The sequence below is a fragment of the Diuraphis noxia genome, unplaced genomic scaffold (genome assembly GCF_037042655.1).
Source record: "Diuraphis noxia isolate RWA-SAM2 unplaced genomic scaffold, SU_Dnox_SAM2 contig0003, whole genome shotgun sequence".
Taxonomy (NCBI): domain Eukaryota; kingdom Metazoa; phylum Arthropoda; class Insecta; order Hemiptera; family Aphididae; genus Diuraphis; species Diuraphis noxia.
The window spans coordinates 23,543,674-23,565,136 of record NW_028301713.1 but is presented as its reverse complement, the minus strand read 5'-3'; the positions used below and the strand labels follow the sequence as shown (position 1 = coordinate 23,565,136).

General features: G+C 27.6%; 1 protein-coding gene across 2 annotated transcripts in view; it reads right to left on the bottom strand.

Annotated features, from left to right (window-relative positions):
* The window catches only part of stac (C2 and C2B_Munc13-like domain-containing protein staccato), a 42,816-nt gene extending 24,403 nt beyond the window's left edge, over positions 1–18,413 (bottom strand). Inside the window, exon 1 of one of the 2 annotated variants that reach the window (XM_015519803.2) lies at positions 17,907–18,413. In XM_015519803.2, the coding sequence (XP_015375289.1) occupies positions 17,907–18,070 (164 nt within the window). In that variant the 5' untranslated portion in view covers positions 18,071–18,413. Of the gene's footprint in view, positions 1–2,225; positions 2,505–17,906 lie in introns of those variants that run through there. The other variant, XM_015519804.2, reaches the window with a different exon arrangement.
* Between the last annotated feature and the right edge of the window lie 3,050 nt (positions 18,414–21,463).

The window sequence follows — 21,463 nt, the reverse complement described above, 5'->3', positions numbered from 1 at the left end:
CACAGATTGAGTTCAATTTAAAAAAAAAAATGTTGGATACCCCTGGACTTAGTCTGTAAATCATTAAGCTGGAAACAAAAACCTGATTAATAAAATACCAGATTACTATAACGACCAGCTGCAACTAACAACATAATTTATGGATAAATATTTTAGTAATTTATTATTATTAACAAATTATTCCTTTTTAAGAAATAATATATATATTTAGTTACACATTATACGCGTAGAGAAAATAAGCTCTCAAATTGTTTAAAATGTACCAATATTTTTGTTTTTTTTATTAGTAAACCATATTTTACATGCTTTCGGATACCTGAATAAAGTTTTAAATTCAAAAAATAATTTAGCGATGCATTTTAATATTCAATACACTGTTAGAATTGTATCATAATTAAGATAACTCTAAGTCTATATAATTACCAAAAGTTTTATTAAAATATATTATACAATAACATATCTCATGTAGACTACAATCACTTTTTAATACGTCTCAAGCATTCGATTAAGTATGCATAAAGTTTGCCATAACATACCATACATATCAGTGGCATAACCAAGATTTACAAAGAGAAGGGGAGGGGTATATATTTTTGACTATAAATTATAATTGTATACTTCAATACAAAATATAACATAGAAATGGTAGTTACTATAGTTCAAAGTTATTATTTTATGTTACTTAATTATAGGAAATATAAGTATAAGCGATATGTTCAATTATATCATAAATTTTTATTTTTTATATAATAAGTAGCTACAATACCTATCATTTTATTATTTGGTCATCCAATCGTTTAATAATTCTTTTAGCTGTCCTTTTAGAAAATAATTTAAGTATATAATAAAATATATATGACATTTATTAGGAAACTCATTATTTTGAAATATATTTATCTCTTTAATAACAAAAAAACAAAAATAAATGTTCACCTAATTAATTGATTGTTTGATAAACCAGTTATAGAACTTATACTTACGCTGTGATGAAAACAACCGTAGCGCATAGCTCGATATTATTTATCCACAAGGTAAATATGGCAAGGTTGCCATGACAAGGAAAACCTAGCAACAAATCACTTAGAAACAAAAATCTTATATCCAGACCCAATAAAAATATTTATATTAAAATAAATCAATGGTGAAAAAATACTGATTATGTACCTAATTATTATTTGTATAAAGTTATACAACACATTTTTTTTTTGTTTTTAGAAGGCGTCGATTTCCTCCCCCTTGAATCCGACAACTATATGACTCTTTGCGACAAAGATATTTGTAAAAGTAGTAAATTTAAGTATATTTTGCAATGCAATGGGGCTAGGGGATAATATAATTAGGAAGTTATGATTTATAAATATTTTCAACTGTGGTCTGTGGATTGTGTGATTGCTATCATATAATATGATAATATATTATACATATTAATAAATTGTTATGTCCTAGTTATACAGTACAATTAAGATAACAGCCCTACCCCCTACGGCAAGACCGGTATCTAAAAATAAGCAAGTAAAAATATTATAATTACACACCTTACGACTGGACAGTTATCCTTAAAACTAACTATGTAGTCACGGCCACAGGCCATTGGAGTAACTTCTAACCGCGTATTTGAGTCAAGACCATGGGGGGGGGGGGGGCGAAACTAAATTTTCTTTTTTCACGTAAAGAAATAATATGAGTACCAGATTTAATTATTAAATATTGATTTAATTTTTAATATATATATAACAAATATATACCAACATAAGGTTGGTAGGTACCTAGTCAAATACTGAAATTTTCAAATAACAAATTCAGTTTTCCTTTTCTTCATTTTAGAAAATTTTTCGATTATATATTTATATCATCAACTGATATAACAATATGCCTGTGAACACTGAACACGCAGCAAAGCCATACCTGTTAAGCGATTTTGGTCTATTCTGGAACGTAACCATGTTTTCAATCTACAAACATATACTTTAGGCCAATATTAGCAAGTAAATAGTAACGATAGTTACGATATATTTTATCAAACGGAAATTGTTTTAATTAAATCAATGTACCTATTATATAGAAAAAATACGAGTAATGGGATGGGGGCGAAGGGGGCATTCGCCCCCCCCTAAAATACGCCCTTGGTGACTACTACAATATAGTGCCTACCTAATAATTATAATTATTATTTATGCGGAATAAATATTGATAAGATATTCAATTATAATGTATTATTATATTACGTCTTTATGTCCGGCGAAGTACTCATGATGCTCAATTTCCGCTGTATCCGATTGTAAAACACTTTCCACATCGAATCTTCGTCCTCCATTTTTGTTTTTATTATTATTCGCTTTCGACTGCAGGTGACCGTGACACTTGAGTGCAAACGAAAGTTTTTCAGAAAAAAAAAACAAGACACGACAACAGAGGTACTATATACAGACAGATATTATTATAGTGGCGCGCACATAACACCTAAGCACAACTTGTTGGCGACTGAACGGTATGTCGGTGTAACCGGTTGCCAATGAACCCAAACGCTGTCAGTATATACCTACTAATTCGTCGCAATTCGTGACATGATAATAATAAGAATAAAAATAATAAATATCATTTTTTAGAGGGGCTGACCTTCGTACGCTGCGGTACGACGATCTCGTATATTATCGGAACGCTCAAAGTTGCAGCGGTGGGGAGGTTACGATTGGGGAAGGGGATAGATTTTTTCGGGAGATTTCTGTTCGTCGTATGAGATCGTTAGATACGTTCCTATTATGCATGCTATTTACACACGCAACGCGAACATTATTCTAATTTAAGTTTGGGACGTGGGCTGCTGCTGCCGAGTTAAAAAATAATAACAAACGTATATTATATACTATACACACCTCATCATCGTACGATGTGTGTTTACAATATTATATCATTACGTGTACATTTTTGAATAATGTTCTAGGCTGCACATGTTACACAAGTGTGTTGCGGTCTAAATCGATGCCTAAAATAATATTATGGGTGAAACCTCCCCAACGGACACCTCCGACCAAATAGCGGACGTTTTCTTGGGAACCATATATTATACAATCTGAATACCCTCCGAAAACGAACAAAATTTCAACGACTTATAGTGCCCGGTATATTTAGAGGTTTCACTTTACAGGGTGATTAACCAAGCATGTTCACCCCTTTTTTTCTTTTATACGATGCAGTTATTCAAAATCTGATAATCTGATTTTTGGTATCTTTAAATATACTCAAAGACAGAGATATTTTCAAATTTTTGATATTTTTTGTACCACTTAAGGAGTATCCTGTTGCCGATACAAACTTTTGATTTTACATATGATAAATTGAGAACCCACCGCCTCCTTTTTAGCGGATAATTTTATCGAGAACTTCGACGTATCGAAATAAAAATTTGAACGATTAGTTTCCTAGTTATTAAAAATTAAAATGTTTGTACTAAGAATCATAGTCCTTAAAATTCGTTTTACAAAAATATAAAATACACGTAATTTGGGAACCAGTGCCTATTTATGATACTTAGGTCGTTTTTACAAATTATTTATGTTGGTAGATCAATATTTATGACTAATATTTTTAAATCCAACATAGACCACGTATCTTATAAACCTAAACCATGGACGTTTTATCCTTAAAACACAAGGTTAAATGACATTTGTTTCACCACAGGAAATTTCTTAAGTGGCACAAAAAATCTCAAAAATTTTAAAATATTGTCTTTGAGTATATTATAGAGAGAACAATTAGGTAGAAAATGTCAGTATAAACATTCAGTGAAAAGAGTTGCACCAACATCTAAAATCGATTTTCTCAAAAATTTATTTTGCATAAAAATTCTCATTTTTCTTGTTTTGTTTATTTTTTTTTTGTTTCTCCTGGTGTTTTTGAAAACTGTTGAGAATTTCAAAATGTTACCTCCCCTTCGCACCAACTAGATTTACTTTCCAACCGGAAAAGCTACTAAAGTTGAAAATCGAATCATTATTTCGACAAATTATCATGCACACAGAAACAAAAAAAAAGACACAACATTGTAAAATCAATACATTCATCGCTCCGCTAAGAATCTAAAATTGGAAGTATTGATTAGAATAAATGATTTTTTGGGTCTTTCCATCTCATCCTGCAGTATATATATATATTATGAGGACTTATAGAGACTATTAGACTTTGAGAAAAAAAATTATTCTCAGTCCAAATTCATATTTATATTTGAGTGTATTTTTACTATTTGAATATGATACTACACATTTCATAAGTAATTGAAATCAAACTCATTGCGCATTGGTTTTTATTGCGGCGATGGTAGGTAGGAGGGTAGGTATAGGTACTTATGATGTTACGTACAGAATTACTCATTAGTCATTTAGGTATTGTTTATTATAATATTATTATGGCGTGTTGTCACGTCATATCTCCACAACAACCTTTCAATATACCTAAAAAGTTTTCATCGTTACAAAGAGTCAACTTTATTTTTTGTCGTTTTATATGTGCCATCGTAATAACTACATTATATTTGTATAACTATACCGTGTGTCCCAAAAAACAGGGGCCACTTTACCACTCATTACCATGAAAATATTTTTCAATTCTGTTTGCGGGACATTAAACTAGACTAATGGATCATAAATTTCTATGATTTACAATTTTTTTAACTCATGTATCTTGGGCATGCGCAATAAAACTTACATTTTTTTTAATGGCAACCTGTAATGAGAATATCATATTCGGGTTTATCGATTTTTTTCAAGCCATTTTGATGCATCAACTTGTGTCCTAAACCCAAAATTGACTAAACTAGAGCTATGGAGAATTTAAAAAATTAAAAAATTAAATTTATAATAAGTTCCACATTTTAATAGGTATAGGTAGGTAAATAACAAAAATAGAAATACCAATGCTCATTATTATTTTAATAGATACTTAATTATAGGTAATTCTGATGGAAACAAAAAATACACTTCTTCTTCTTTTTTGGTCTCGGCCAATTAAGACCATATGCAATTTCATAATGTGTAATAATAAAATAAGATAATAATTCATAAATAGTAAATAGTTAATTAATTTAATAATAATAATTTTGATTGTTTGTTGCATGGTGTTTAAAAAAAAAAAAAAGTACGTACTACAGTTAGAAAAAAAAAATTAAAAAAATTAAATTTTTAAATTTTTTTAATTCTCCATAGTTCTAGTTTAGTCAATGTTGGGTTTAGGACACAAGTTGATGCATCAAAATGGCTTGAAAAAAATCGATAAACCAGAATATGATATTCAAATTACAGGTTGCCATTAAAAAAAATGTAAGTTTTATTGCGCATGCCCAAGATACACGAGTTAAAAAAATTGTAAGTCATAGAAATTTATGATCCATTAGTCTAGTTTAATGTTCCGCAAACAGAATTGAAAAATATTTTCATGGTAATAAGTGGTAAAGTGGCCCCTGTTTTTTGGGACAGGTATAAGCTACATATAACGTGACCCGCTTTGGACGGGACAGTCCCGCTTTCGTGATAAGTGTTCCGTTATCCCCAAAAAAACCTAAAAATATCCCACTTTAAGAAAAGTCGACTTGTGGTAGCCGGTAGGTATTTATTGTTCACATATCACAATCATATAATATTTATACTGTACCTATACAGTTTACAATATATGTACCTACATATTCTATATATACGTATATACCGTAAAAGACTAAAACCCATAGACTGTTGGGAGTCTATTATGATCAATATATTATCTGCGCTGTTCTGTTGTCATTTTTTATATAAACAATTGATTTTTTTTTCGATAAAAAAATTGTTATTTTACATAAAATTATATGGTTTACTTATAAAAAGTACAAGTGTCCCACTTTGAAGAAAAAAAATGATGGTCACGTTAACTGTATACTATAGGCAATAACTGAATAAACAATTCGACATCGCTAAGCTTTTAAAAAAATGTAAGATAAATTGAAACTAGGTACTGATAATATTATACATGGTTACTTTGTTGGAATGAATGGGACATTCCGATATAATGGCTGTTTGCAATATATATTTTTTAACAACTGCAACCCATTATACATTTATACAACATATAAAAAATATATTATAAAGAACAGCGTGTCATATACCTACTCAAAACTCAATATCACTAGATCGTAAAATTAATTAGACTTGATATTATTTTAATTGGATAGTTAATTATATGGAATGTTTGCAAAATATAATAATGTATTGGTTTTATTGAATTTCTATATAATTTAAAGGCACATAGGTACAAGTGAATAATTTTAGAAACCTTATTGGCCTATTAAAACGTTATACAGTGTGTTATTATACGTATATATTTAATATTTATATATATATTTAGTTACCTTTTTTGTTCATAAAGCATAATAATTACCACTACATTAACATAAAAAAAAAAACCATTTAATTGGGCAAATGACGTTAAATATAACTGCAGACAAATAATGACGAAATATCTGGAGCAATGTGAGATGTGACAATAAATTAACAAATATGGTAAATCAACTATAATTATAATACAATTTGATAAATATGTGGTTAATTGACAAATTTTTAATACACTAAAACATTCCAGCTATATTTCACTGGCTGGAAAAAGTTTAAAAAATAGTTAACGACTTAAACAAACATGATTGAAGTATTAAAATTCATCGTAAGAAAAGAGTACTTTTTTGTCATTAATTCAAAAAAAAATAAGCATTATTGAAAATTTAATATGCACATAAATAGCTCAATATAAATCAAAATATTTTGAACATTTTATGAAAAAATTTAATTGCTAATATAAACATTAATTGAAAATTAAGTGTATTCACGGATGAGTTTTTTTAGATTTAAATCAAAAAACAAAATCGATTTTTTCAAAAACCGTTTTGTGTAAAAAAATCTCAGTTTTTGATAGTTAGGTAATGAGAATTTTACCGAAACTAACTTTTGACCCCTCTCACCTCAAAGAACCCACAAGGTTCACTATCTTACCATAAAAGATCCTGTTGTAGAAAATCCAAGTATTTTTTATGTCCTAAAACGTGATGACAGACATAAAAAAACACTCATGATGTATGACACATCATTGTAAATTCAATACAAAATACAATCATCGATAGATGTTTTTCAAGTATACAGTATATTATCAGCTAATTTAGCGTCACACTGATGCATAATAATAATAATTACAATAATTTAATAATATAACCTACTTGTGAATAGGTTAGGTTAATGATCGTTTAATGATCAACATATTATATTTTAATAAAATAACATAATCACTTTTTCAATCTGTATTCTACATATAATATGATGCCTACTGCTTACACGTACAGTTTTCTGCTCAAGAATAGTTGTGACCGAGCCAAATCGGATCTATCATCATTAAGTATATATATATTACACATTAAATAATAAGAGATAATATATTATAATAAATCATTCCCGTTGCATATGCACATCTAAAAATTTGTTTTAAAAAAATATTATTATAAAACACATTAAACCAGCTACCTATATGCCAGTATTGCCAGTATTTTATTATCTGCAAGTGAAGTGGTATGACTATACAGTCACAAAATTGAAATCTCAAAATAATTTCTAATTTCTATATTATTTTTGTTGTTTGTTTATTCGTAAGTAATTAGTTTTAACATTTTTCTAAAATTAACAAGAATCAAGATAAATTACAAATTGTGTTTTATGTTTCACTACGGTACCTCCGCAAAGTGCTTGCGGTACCACGATGCATGGTTTGGAACCACTACATTAAAGAAATGATTTGATAGTTCAGGACCAAAGGATTCATTTTATTAGTAATCATATCCAGTGTGCCAGTGTCGCAGTGCCGTAACTATACACTCCGTGGCGCCCTTTACGAATTTTATTTTGTTTTATTTTATAGGAATATTTTTTATATAATATATATTTTTTTCTTTATTAATAATACACTCGATCTGTACACAATCGGCATATAAGTGTATGAACTAATTGACAAAAAGAAAATGGATGACACTTTCGTCTTTTAATTATTTTATTTTATACAAATATTATTTTAGATTCTGAGCGGAGCGATGAATGTATTGATTTTACCATGATGTGTGTGTTTTTTTTTTGTGTCTGTCATCACGTTTTGGGGCAGTAAAAGTGCTTCGATTTTTGACTTCAGTATCTCGTTTGATCAGAAAGTGAATCTAGTTGGTACTTTGGGGGGTCAAAAGTGAAAAATAATAATTAAAAAATTAATAAATAATATATATAAATAAAAAATAAATTCTTAATACTTTTCTAAATAATCGAGCAAAACAAACTAAAAATTAAGGGAAAACGGGAAATTTTACGCACAATCAGTTTTCGACAAAATCGATATTGGTTTTTGATGTAACTTTAAAAAAAATTGACCATAGATACATGAAAATTTCACAGAATGTTTATATAAGAACATTCTATCCACTATGCAATTTTCAAAAATTTTCGACTTAAGTTGAACTATTCATAGATATTTGCAATTTTCGATCATAATTAGTTTTTTTTTAAATTAATATTGATAAAAATTTATTTATTAGGCAGAAAAGCTTGAAAATTTAATACAAGGCTCTTAACATATTTTTACAATAGCAGTTGAAAAATAATAATAAATTCATAGTCACAATTTTTTTTATAAGCATTCAAAGTTTGAATTTTGACAAAATACGTAAAAATCACAAAAATTCACAAATTATTTTAAGCTAGAAATTCATAAAAAATTTTCTTTTTAAATTTAAGATTTAAAAGTTTAATACAAGATTCCTTACAAGTTTTTTAATCTTTATCACAAATAAAAAGTCCACCGGAAATTCAAATTAAATTTTTATGAGCATTTGAAATTTAAATTTTTACAACATTTGATTTTCACTGAATTTCACATTAGTTTTTGAGTTCAAAATAACTACAAACATTCTACTCTCATATTTGTTTTAATATAAATATTCTTTATTCGAGGCCATGAACACGACAATTTTATGCATGCTTTCGCCTCATTCACCCTAGTAACTTGCAATGGCAATAATTTATAAGCAACAAAAGTTTTCATTGTAAATTTAAAAATCCTTGTGGGTGCACATTTAAGATGTGAAATTTTTCTGACCGTTTAACAATAACCCGTTCTATTTGATTTAAATTAATTATATCAAAATTGTGATTTTAAAAAGCTCACAAAAATATAAATGTGTCTTTATACGCTAAACTTTTATTTTAAATTCCAATAAGAAAAACTTACGAAGAACTTTTTATTTCAGCTTTTAAAACTTGATCATCATATTCCAATAAAATATTCAAAATTTTAATAATGATTTAAAAATAGCCAAAATATTTTGAAAATTATATCACGTCTAGAAAATGATAATATAATTAATGTATGGTAAAATGATAAGTATCGAAGATTTTTAATTTCTCAATCGCAATGAAAATTTTAAATTTATTTTCTCGGAAACTGCAGATACGGAATGCTTTGTAAATATTCCCACTTATCTGTTATTTATATTTTCAGTTTTTCATTTTTTTTTTTTTTTTTTTTTTTAATTATCTTAGAGTTTTCATTAATTGACTTCGACCAGATTTAGTTTGCTACCAAAAATCACCTTAAAGTTGAAGATTGAAACATTTTTACTGTCATATAACGTCAAAATATAATTAACGGACACAGAAATGAAAAAACACACATCATTATTATAAAACCATCGCAATTCATTCATTTATCGTTCGACTCAGGATGTACACTGTCGACGTGAGTTTATAGTATATAATTATATAAATAAATAATAAAATATGAATATAAAACATCATTACAAATTACAATTTATTATTTTTTACTTTTTTAGTATACAATATACATATTTAGTAAAATAGTACCTACTTAAGTAAACTGTATTATAATGTAGTAAAAAACATCGTATTTTGTTATTATTTAATAAATATATTTAAATACTCGTATGCTTAAATCATTCCCCTTTATTTAGATGTGTTTAAAAAAAATGCACCAAAATTAATAATGCAGTATGACTTAACATATATTATTATTAATTATATAATAGTTTGTATATTTTTTGTTTTTTATTCTTAAGCATTTTGGACCTTGAACCTATAATGCTTAAATTGATTTTCGTGTCACATCATGTAATTACGATATTGTAGAAGTCTTGACCCTAAGCAGAAAAATTAGCCAGTTAAATACCGATTTTTATTCTATATACATATAAGTAATATATATGGCGAGTAGGTACTGTCTTCTGACGTCTGTAAAATTTAATAATAGCTCATAATAGTACAAGTCACGAGACTTCAAAGCCACAATTATAATAAATTGAGTGGCAAATGGCAATATTCAAAAATATATTATCAGAGAATATTCAAGTGGAAGGGCACTTTGCGTTCACTAAAATGTTTTAAAAATTAAAATACTAAATATATATTCGAATAAATAATAATAATTTGACTGCGTAAAAGCTTTGTGGGTCTCATAATGAATAAAAAAAACTCCTAACTTACTATAATATGTGTTATATAAACATACAATTAATGAGATTATATTTGGCTTAAAAATAATTTCGTTCGATTTTTCGTTTAATTTCCTATTCGCTACTGTTATTTTGAAACAGATTTTAATAATTTTTTTTTTCTAATCAGTGAAAATGAAATTACGCACTTCAAGGTCGATAGTAGACAATGAAAACAATAATACTGTTAAACCGTGGTATGGCTGTAATCTTTAAAAGTACGAACGGTCGAATATTACATTATAGTATTACAATAGTTCATAGTTGTTAACGTATAAAAAACACAATAGTTTTTTCTTTTTAGTTCTACAATAATTTTCAGTTATTAGTAAAGATATTCGACATTTGTATTTAACAGTGTAATAAATGTTGTGTGCAATATGGAAGTTTTTAGTATGCTGTATGTAGTGCATTGGATTCTATGTTATAATCAAGTATAAGAAGATTTAAAATTAGTTGTTAAATATTGCAACAGCGTTTATACTGCAAGATTGAAATAAATATTAATTATTAATAATTAATTAGGTATTTACTATTAACGATGTACTTAATTAATTAATTTTGAATATTTTTATGATTACGTAAAGCTATTGTTAAAAAAATAATTAATATTTCAATTAAGTAAGTTTTAAACTTTTTAGTTTTTGCAATTATGATTTTTTGCAAATGTGATTATTTGGCAAGTTAAAATTTCTCAAAAATAATTTTCTAATGATAGCAATTATAATTATTACAGAACTGTTTTTGGAGGTGTAGGAGGACGTCTATAAGCTACCACCTTGTTGTAAATAATTGCAAATTGCGACATTTCTAAAGTTTAGAATTTAAAGCAGAATGTGATCATATGGAGTGGTAGTTTTAAGAATATTACCTACCAATCTCGAAACCGTTCACCAATTTTTTTTATCTTAAGTCTATAAAATATGATTTTAACTGCGTAAACATGTTAGGTTAACGAGATCCAATTTATGTACATAAAATTATACAACGTCACATGTGTGAATGATGATTAAATATTGTTTGGTTTTTTTTTAATTTTAATTTTAATTTTTTTCTGGTTTCGAGTTTCGGGCCTGAAAAACGGTTTAAATTTTTTTCGGATTATTTGGTTTTCAAAACCGGTTTCAAACCCGTTTTTACTCCCTGATTTATCCTCATAAAAATAACTTAACAAGCATGGCATACCGCGGATATAGGATAATAATATAATATCCATGCCGATGTTTCGTGTGCTCGAACAAATATTGCGCACAACATAACAACTAACAAGTGATAATATATGGCGATAGCCGATAGTTGTATATTTTGTGTTTCTCTTGTTCCCCGTGATAAAATAGTCATACAACAAAACACGTCAGTGTCGAATGAATAGCTGTCTATATTGTATATGCGTATGCTAAGGCGCACGTAAGCACACAATTCTGATAAAAAAAATAATTGACATTACAACTGTAAAATAACAACAAGTTTGTATGCAAACCACGCATTTTTTTTTATCACTGAGAGTATAAAATTAATTTATTCCATCTTCTACTTGTTAAATGATAGCCCAATGTAAATATTAATATAAATTTTACATTTTAACTATAAAACAAAGTGAGTAAAAAAAAAAAACGGGAAGTCGCTTTGAAGTTTGCAGTATAGTAGGTTTCGACTTTTTAGTATACCTACCTCATAATTTATTAAATGCTGGTGCGAAATTTTTAAAGGGATAGTGTTATGACTAGCTAATCTCAATTCACAAAATAGAATATATAGATTCGATATTTGTCAAAACAAATATATATTTTATGTTTTGAAAACTAATTTATATTAAATTTGGTTTATAGATCAGGTACCTATATAACTTATATTGTAATAATATAAATATATTTTTCTCCATTTTATTATATAACTCTAATAAATTAACACGTTCAAGGAGGAGTGGGACTTCACCTTCATCACCCTTTCGCTTAATAATATCTATGGACATACAGTAGGTATGTTGAATTAATTTTTTCTAAAATATTGCCATTGCGTACCTTAATCTACATTTTTAAGCATTTAATATTTTTAACTTTTTAAGTGTTTACTCTACAATATATTGTTATGCTAAAATTATGTAGATACATATTTGAATATATATTTTTGATTTTTGGAATTTTTAAATACGCACATGAAAATCATATTTTGAAATACTTGAGATTTTTTGTTCCCTTTAAGGATGATCCTGTAACAATACAAACTTCTGATTTTTTAATAAAAACATCCCTTTTTGCTTTTAATTATTTAGTAGATATTATTTTGATAATTTTAATGTATTTAAATAAAAATTGGAACGAATAGTTTTTAAGTTATATAACTTTGTGTACTAATGATGCCATGAATGTGGACGGTAGTGGGTCAAGTAATAGATATGTGGGTTTAAATTACAAAGTTACAACCATATTATCCATCAATATAAATAATGCTCCAAGATAATTATTTTATTTAATACTATATCTTACATATTTTATTGTTTTACAATTATGTCAGAGACGAGGGGCGCGAGGAGGGGGGGGGCAATCGGGGCAGTTGCCAGGGCCCCGCGATTTTAAAATTATAATCAAGGCTCCGCAGTTCTTAAATGATATTTTATACTGTTCAGAGGTTAGTTAGTTTGGATAATATGTAATGTGACTGTTATTTATTTTGCCCGGGGTCCCACAAATCCTAGCGCCGTTCCTGAATTTTGTATACAGTTTTTAAGGATTATTATCTTCAATGTAATATTTTAATAACTCAAGAACTACTAATTTTGATTTAGGTTCATAATCAAAATGTTTAAGCAAACTATCTGCAGAATTATTTGTTGTAAAACAGAAGGTTTTAATTTGAAAAATAGAAGTTTGTATTGCTATACTGCCACAGTTACTCCTCAATCCTCATAAATACAAAGTAGTATAAAATATATCAGAAATTCGACATAATGTCTTTAAATATAGCCATTATAGGTACTTAACCATCCAAAAATCAGAATTTGAATAAATGTAGTAAAGGGGACTATATAGGGATATGCATACTTGGATTATATTTTTCAACCCCTCTATTTAAAGGGTGGCTCACACTGAGTCACAAACAAGAATATTTTTCAGTTCATATCTTTTTGTTTATTTATTGAGTTGCCATTGGTTACATATATATAATATATTGCTATTAAACTTAACAAAGTAAGAATTTTCCCGATAAGTGGTTGTCCTTATTAACCGATTTCTATATTAAGCAGAACCGACTATATTATTTTTCAATTTTCAATTTAATGAAAGAAATGCAATTGATTTATGGCTAATTTTAACAAAAAATTTAAATACACATTTTTTAATTTAGAGAATGTCTTTATTAAAATTTGTTAGACAAATGTAATTTCATAGTTATGGTAAGTTAGTTATAATATTCTCTAGATTGATTTTATTATGATATAGATCTAAAACACCTACCAAGAGACATACATTTTTTAAAAATATGTTGTTACAATAATACATACAGTGCAGTTGGTTCATTATAGGTACTTGAGACAATTTAGCCATGGTTGATTTAAGTACATAATGCAAATGCAGTTTGGTTGCCTTGTAGTTTTTTAAATATAATTTTATATCTAAGTATTTAAACCTTTTGAAAACAATAATTGTTAATGAATAATTTATGAAAGTAATTAGCTAGTTTTTAATTTACGATAATTTGGAACAAGCACATATTTCAGCATTTTACGTTCTTTAATTTACAAGTATACATTTATTTTTGTAATGGAAGAGTTGGGCTAAAGTGCACTTTACCAACCCCCTCACGATTTTCAAATTTTTTTTTCAGACGACTTGTTTTTTATGCTTAAAACAATGGTGTATTTTTTTTCCGGGAAACCATTATTTTGGAAGTTATAGCCTTCCAAGGTTTTTTCATTTTACGTTTATGCGCTTGACTGCCCCGCGCAGCGCCTATAAGACATTTTAATATTTTTTCTTATGTATTTTAACAAGTTGTGGGACATGGTAATTTTTTGGGTGAATAAATAATAAATACATACTGTAAAAATGTAAAATATATTTAATATTATAATATGCTATATAGGTACTTATATAATAACAAAAATAATATAATATATAGGTATAGGTAACCATTAGTCGGTCATCTACCTGCGAAGATAATTGCTTTTTAATAACATTGTTTAATTCCGAGGCTTACCCAAGGTGGTTTTACACAGCAAATCGAGGGATATTTTCGATTTGCGGAGAGGAGCGACGGCGCCGAGGAGCGCAGAGATGACGAGTGCCGCAAACTGTGTAATCACTGCCCGACTGCCGATACTGCGACAGTAAAGTAGTGGTGTTGCGCGCATTATATAGGCATTTTATATATTTGATAAAATTTTCAAAATATTTATATTTGTTTTGAGCTGTTTACTGAAATTTTAATTTTTCAACTTTTTTAGTTTTTTTTTCTATAAATATCGATAAAAAATTATTTGTTCGGTATAAAAGCTTGAAAATTTAATGCAAGGCTTCTAATAACTTGTAACAATAGCAGTTGAAAAATATTAAAAATACGTAGGCACGATTTTTTTTTTTATAATCATTTAAAGTTTGAATTTTGACAACATACGTAAAAATCACAAAAATTCATAAATTATTTTATGCTAGAATAATTCATAAAAAATTTTCCTTTTATATCTAAGATTTGAAAATTTAATACATTTCTCCTATCATATTTTTACAATAGCAATTGTAAAATAAAAGAAATGCGTAATCACAATTTTTTTTACAAGCATTCAAAGTTTGAATTTTGACAACATATGTAAAAATCACGTAAATTACGAAAATTCGCAAATTATTTCAAACTAGAAATTCATAAAAAATTTTCTTTTTAAATCTAAGATTTGAAAATTTTTAATAATCTATAATATATTCTAGACAGATAAACCGTCTTCGCTCAGAATCGTTTTTCGTATACAATGATATAATATCATTGGATTCAAATTTAATTCCATCCATTACAGTAACCCACTTGTAACCTACTGTACAGCAGAGCGACATCCACGACTTACCCGTTTTTTTTTTTTTTTTAAATTGTAATAGTATTTTATTTATAATATTTTTCCATTCATAAATGTTGAGAACCTATTGCCGATGTTTATTTCGTCTGTAAATGTGATTATTATAAAATTTTAATATTTCATCAAGTATTTACTGTTTAACTATAGATACCTACCTGGCAACCTAATATTAAATAATTGCTATAATATAGATAATATAACAAGTTTTATTTATTTTAATTTTTCAGTATACATTTAATAAAATTTAATAAAACAAAATAAAATATTCCTAATAATACCTATTATTGACATGACAATTTTAAATTAGTAACTTAAAAATTTGAATATAAATAAATGAATAAAATTATAAATATTGTAAATAATATTAATCTGGTGAACTGACTAGTAGATAAGTAAAATAAAAAAAGGATTTGAAAAATATTTGAAATATTTTCTGAATGGATGTACGAGTATCTATTCTGTATTTAAATATAATTTCAAAAGTATCTGTTACAAGACGGTCGGTAAGGTATAGCAATTACAAATGGATACGTACAAATAATATAATTAAATTATAATTTATATTTTATTTTACATATTATGACGATAAATTATACGTATAATATGTCATCTAATCTATAACCTATTATGCGATGGCCAACGAGTAGCAACACAATAAAATAATTAATAATATCAACTTATCAAAGTGTTTGACTATTATTATATTAATAAATACCAAAAATGTCTGAATTCGGTTACTCGCGGCAGCTGCATTTATGCATTTACCATAATACTAATTATACATCGTGCAGTATAATATAGTCAATCCGACAATGTACTAACCTAACCAATTCTCAGGTGAGCGTGCGTGATAACGAATTTTAATTTAATGTTTAATTCATTCATGTATTTACATTTTACCGTGACAACCGAGCACACGTTGACGATATAATGACAACATAATGGACGAAAAAACGAAATATTCAGATAATTCATTATCTGATACATTTTGTTAAAATATTAGTACGATAACTGATAAGCATAACATAAAATGTGTTTGATTTATAAAGAGTTCATAGCAAAATACATATAGTTTAATTTTTAAATCGCATAATATTATAATCTGATTTAAATTCATCATTACGATAATATGAATGATAAAACAAATTAAGTGTGCCTATTTTATTTTTATTTTTAGGTTTACATACATACTGGTTTGCGAAATCGAACAACGTCTCTCGCATAATATTACTATACATTTATATTTGGTAGAACCTTTTACGTTTAACAACAAAATTTCAGCTGTTGCAAAATGTTTATAACACAGCTTGCACCCCAGAAAACCAGTTTAGAGGGTGCGTTCTCCAATATAAAGGACACAGATAATGTACCTTTTTTTTTTTAAATTTAAGGATAATTTTACCATTACGATGCGAATGTAATGTCGTATGCGGAAAAATCATCATGTTTTATTTTTATAGAATAGGTAAGTACCTATGTTTGTACATGTGTATTGTAAAATGATATCAGAAAACATATTGATTTATCGTTTTATGTTTGATTTCGTTGCTAGTAGTTACGCCTTTATAATGTTTATGATATTTATATTTATTTATTTTTTAACTTTAATTTACACTTACAGACTACAGTATTAGTAATTATTAATACATAAATCTATTTTCTAGATGGGTATTATGTATTTTATCTGTTATTAGTTATAAGTACATATAAATGTACACAATTATCAAATATCCTGTAATGTAGGTACCTAAAACTAGGTATACCTATAGTACCTACATAAAAACAATATGACTATGAAATATGAATAATAATCTATGTTTTATCTGTACAAACTTTTATATATTTATATATAATATATAATGTATAAATATATGTAATATAATTGTATATATTATTCCAATATCATGATATGTTTGTATCGTTATAATATGGAATTTAATACATTTATTTATACGTTTATATTAGGTATTATAAAAATTAAATCACTGTAATTACTACGTATATACCACTTCCATTCTGAAAAGATTACGAAAAAATAATAATTACTCGCTCGTCGTTCGTAGATATAGACAATTTACATACAATATTAACAGCAAAAAAAAGTACTTTTTTTATTCCGCTACACTATACAATTATTATTAATAATTATAGTACAATGGTATAATCGAAATTATTAATTCTCACGAACACGTTCGTCGTACTAGTGTATAGGTGCATGTAGTTTTTAAGCCATATAAACTGAATACTTCCTTAAAAAATATCCTCAAATTTAGTAAACAAATGGTGGAGACTTACGGTTTGACTTTACGTCCTTTTCTTCTATGCCAACTGTCTGCGATGGCTTTGCTGATCACTGCCTTTTTCCCCACCAAAGTCCGCCCAAATTTAATCGCTTTCTGCTTAGCGGATTGCACCGTTCTTTTACATTCGTCCTCCGGTAATCGCAACACTTCGGCCATTTTTATACGGATGTAATAATAATATTATGTTTTTTACGCATACATCGTGTTGTGCACAAATCAATTTTCAATCGGAATGACGACGTTGTAACGAGCGATAATTATTTAATAAAATAACACAAAAAACGTATACAAATAATAAAAAAGTGTACACTATAATCGTCTAAACAAACGAAACGATTAAAATCACGATACGCCTATATGTAATACTATATTTAATATTTTTAATCTAACAACGCACCAGATGCATTATTTAAAGATTTATTATTAAATCTGCAGTAGACTGCAGACTACATAAGTACGCGTTCGATGACGGTCGGTGGACGACACGAAGAGCAATGGAAACCCAAACGCTCCACGCCAACACACACACGGCCCCTGCGGTATACATGTATAGTGTATACCTATTACCAGTCACCAGTAACCACTGCGGCGGGCGGACAAACAAGTGCACTGTCGAGGCGTAGATCCTGGCTGGCTGGATGAGTGCGTGCACGTCGGGGGGACTTGACCACCATCCATTATGACAACACGTGCTCCGGCGGCGTGTGGTTAGATTATATTATGTTCATAATAATAATGATTAACATTAAAACATTGCAAGCATTCCAATCCATATGTCTACGCCTAATAACCGCTGCCCCTTGGTACGTTACCAACAAAAACCTCGACAAAGACCTGAACATACCAACCCTCAACGACTTAGCTAAATCCTACAAATTAAAATTTCACTCAAAGCCTCATCCAAATCCCATAGTTAAAAGTATATCCTCTACCTCAATTATTCCTAGAAAGCTAAAAAGTCAATGGCCTAGAGTCTAGAGATCTGCTAAATGCCTAGCAAAAAAAAAAAAATTAACTAAGGAGAAAATACTAAAAAATTGAAACCCTAATTTCTTGTCAGGTGGCACTGCTGGGAGACTTCTTTTTCTGTATTAGATGTTATTTTGTTATTTTGTCATCACACTTACTCATTATACCATTTTATAGATTGTAAATTCGATATTTTAAAAAAAAAAAATTTAAAAAATAATAATAATGATATTCAGAGCCCCTTTTAACGGTGATGAGGAAAGGCCAAAGGGGGTGGAAATTTCTCCGGGGTGGCAAATTTTTGAGGAGGTGCAACTTAAAATAAAAAATATGTATCAATATAATTTTCTTAAGGGTGGCATATTTTTATTTGCTCCGGGGAGGGATATAGCTTAACATGGCACTGATGCTATCAAGTCTTGGGTCAGACCTGGGCAGGGAGAGTGTTCAAATTTTCGACAAAATAAATAAATTGTAACTGAGTATCTGAGTAGGAGAAAAAAAATGCATAGGATTTTGTAATGATATGGTAAGAATAAATAAATAAGTTAATCATCTATATAGTTACACAGTAAACTGTTACAATAATATAATAGTAATAGAACGACTGACGAGCGGGTGAGTGTGTGCACTAAGCAGTGTGTCAATCTACCATTCCGATAATATACCTGTTAGATACACAATAATATTATACAATAAAGGTAATAAATTATAACAATATATATATACGTATATATTTACGCTACACCATCTACTTTGGACTATTTCAATAATAATATTACCAGTATTACCACTAAATATTCACATTTTCTACGAATTTGTGCAATATGTTATGTACACTAATGTGTACGATACAATAAAAATTACAAAATATAAATCAATCATAATATTATGTATAGTTATATAGTTTTGAGCATATCGTTCAGTGAAAAATTTATGTATAGTAGCACATTAGATTTTGTTAGATATTCAATTGCATTTTTTTAAAATTATTATTGTTGATTTGCGTTTCAATGGCAATAAACAAAGCTTTACGAAAATCAGCCTCGCAAACTTGGCCTTACGAAATTCGGTTACGAAAAAAATTATTATACCCTGCTCAAAAACATGTATATGTTTAGAAAAATAGAAAAGATAAATATAAATACAATTAACAATACAATAGGTAAGTATTAACAATCAGATATATTATATTTACAATATAATATTTTGTAAAGAACAATGAGTATAAATGTGAAAAGGGTAATAAAATATTATTTACAAGTGAGACTTATTTTGATGGAAGAAGCCACCCATCGGCGACACTACCTATAACAATTGTATTAATTACAATAATACACGTACCTATATGTATTATATTATATTTCTTAAGACACGAATCTAAAAATTAATGTTTTGAAATTTTCAAAACAATCAATCATATTGTTTAATTTAATATTATATAAAAGAGTTTTAAATTTAGTTTTATACAAAACACTACATCGTTTGCAGTTTTAATATTAAAAATCTGGAGAACTCGCAATGCTGTGTATATAGTCATTGACTGTACCATGCATTCAAGTAGATAGATCACTGTAATAAATGTAATGGATGCACATTGAAACCACTATATAGATAGTGGACAGCCTGCAGGTTAATTAAAAAATGTCCGCTATAGAGAATTGGTTATACATTTACACACATACATGCATTGAATTTTGTACATATTAATTTATTAATACTTACATATTAATATGTATGTATTTAAAATTGGTTTTAAAAATGTTCATAAAATGTATAATGTTTATGTACAAATAAAAATATCTGTAATCTTTTTTTGTGTGATTTTTTCCTGCTCTTTGCAATGATATATACAAATATATTGTGTCCATTCATGAAAGGTAATCCTTAATTTTAGTATCTGCAGTTGTCAGTTTTTAGTGTACTTGCAACTATTAGAAGGGTACATCATTAAAATAACGTATATTATGTGCATATATTTTTGCCGGGGAATTTAAAAGTTTTCACATGACTTAAAGTTTATTGTTGAATAATTACCTGTTGTCTATTGATTAATCATATATCTATGAAAATCTTTTTTAATATCTGCAGGATAAAAAGTATCTAGATGTAATTAATTGTCAAATATTCAAACAGTTTTAAAATTAAGCGTTTATCCAAATCATGATTACCTGATGTAGATGAGACACATTTAATTGTTTAATAAAATATTTATTTTTATCTTTATGGTGGTTTAAATATACTATATATATATATATATATATATATATATATATATAGGTATATATAAGTACTTTAAATATATATCTACATTAGTTTATTGGGCATTTACCTACTGTTGATCGATCTTGCCCAAATCCACATAATACTATAACAAGTTATTACTTATTTGATAATAAAAGATTATTGTTCTCATAAAAAGGTATAGCAGTTATTGTTTTTCTAAAATAATTTAGGAATGATATTAGATAACTGGTAAGGGGTTTAGGTTTTTATATAGTAAGTTTTTTTGATAATTGTTTTTGTCTATTGAAATCCATAAGCTATGTCGTAGTTATCTACAAACGTTTTCGAACACAC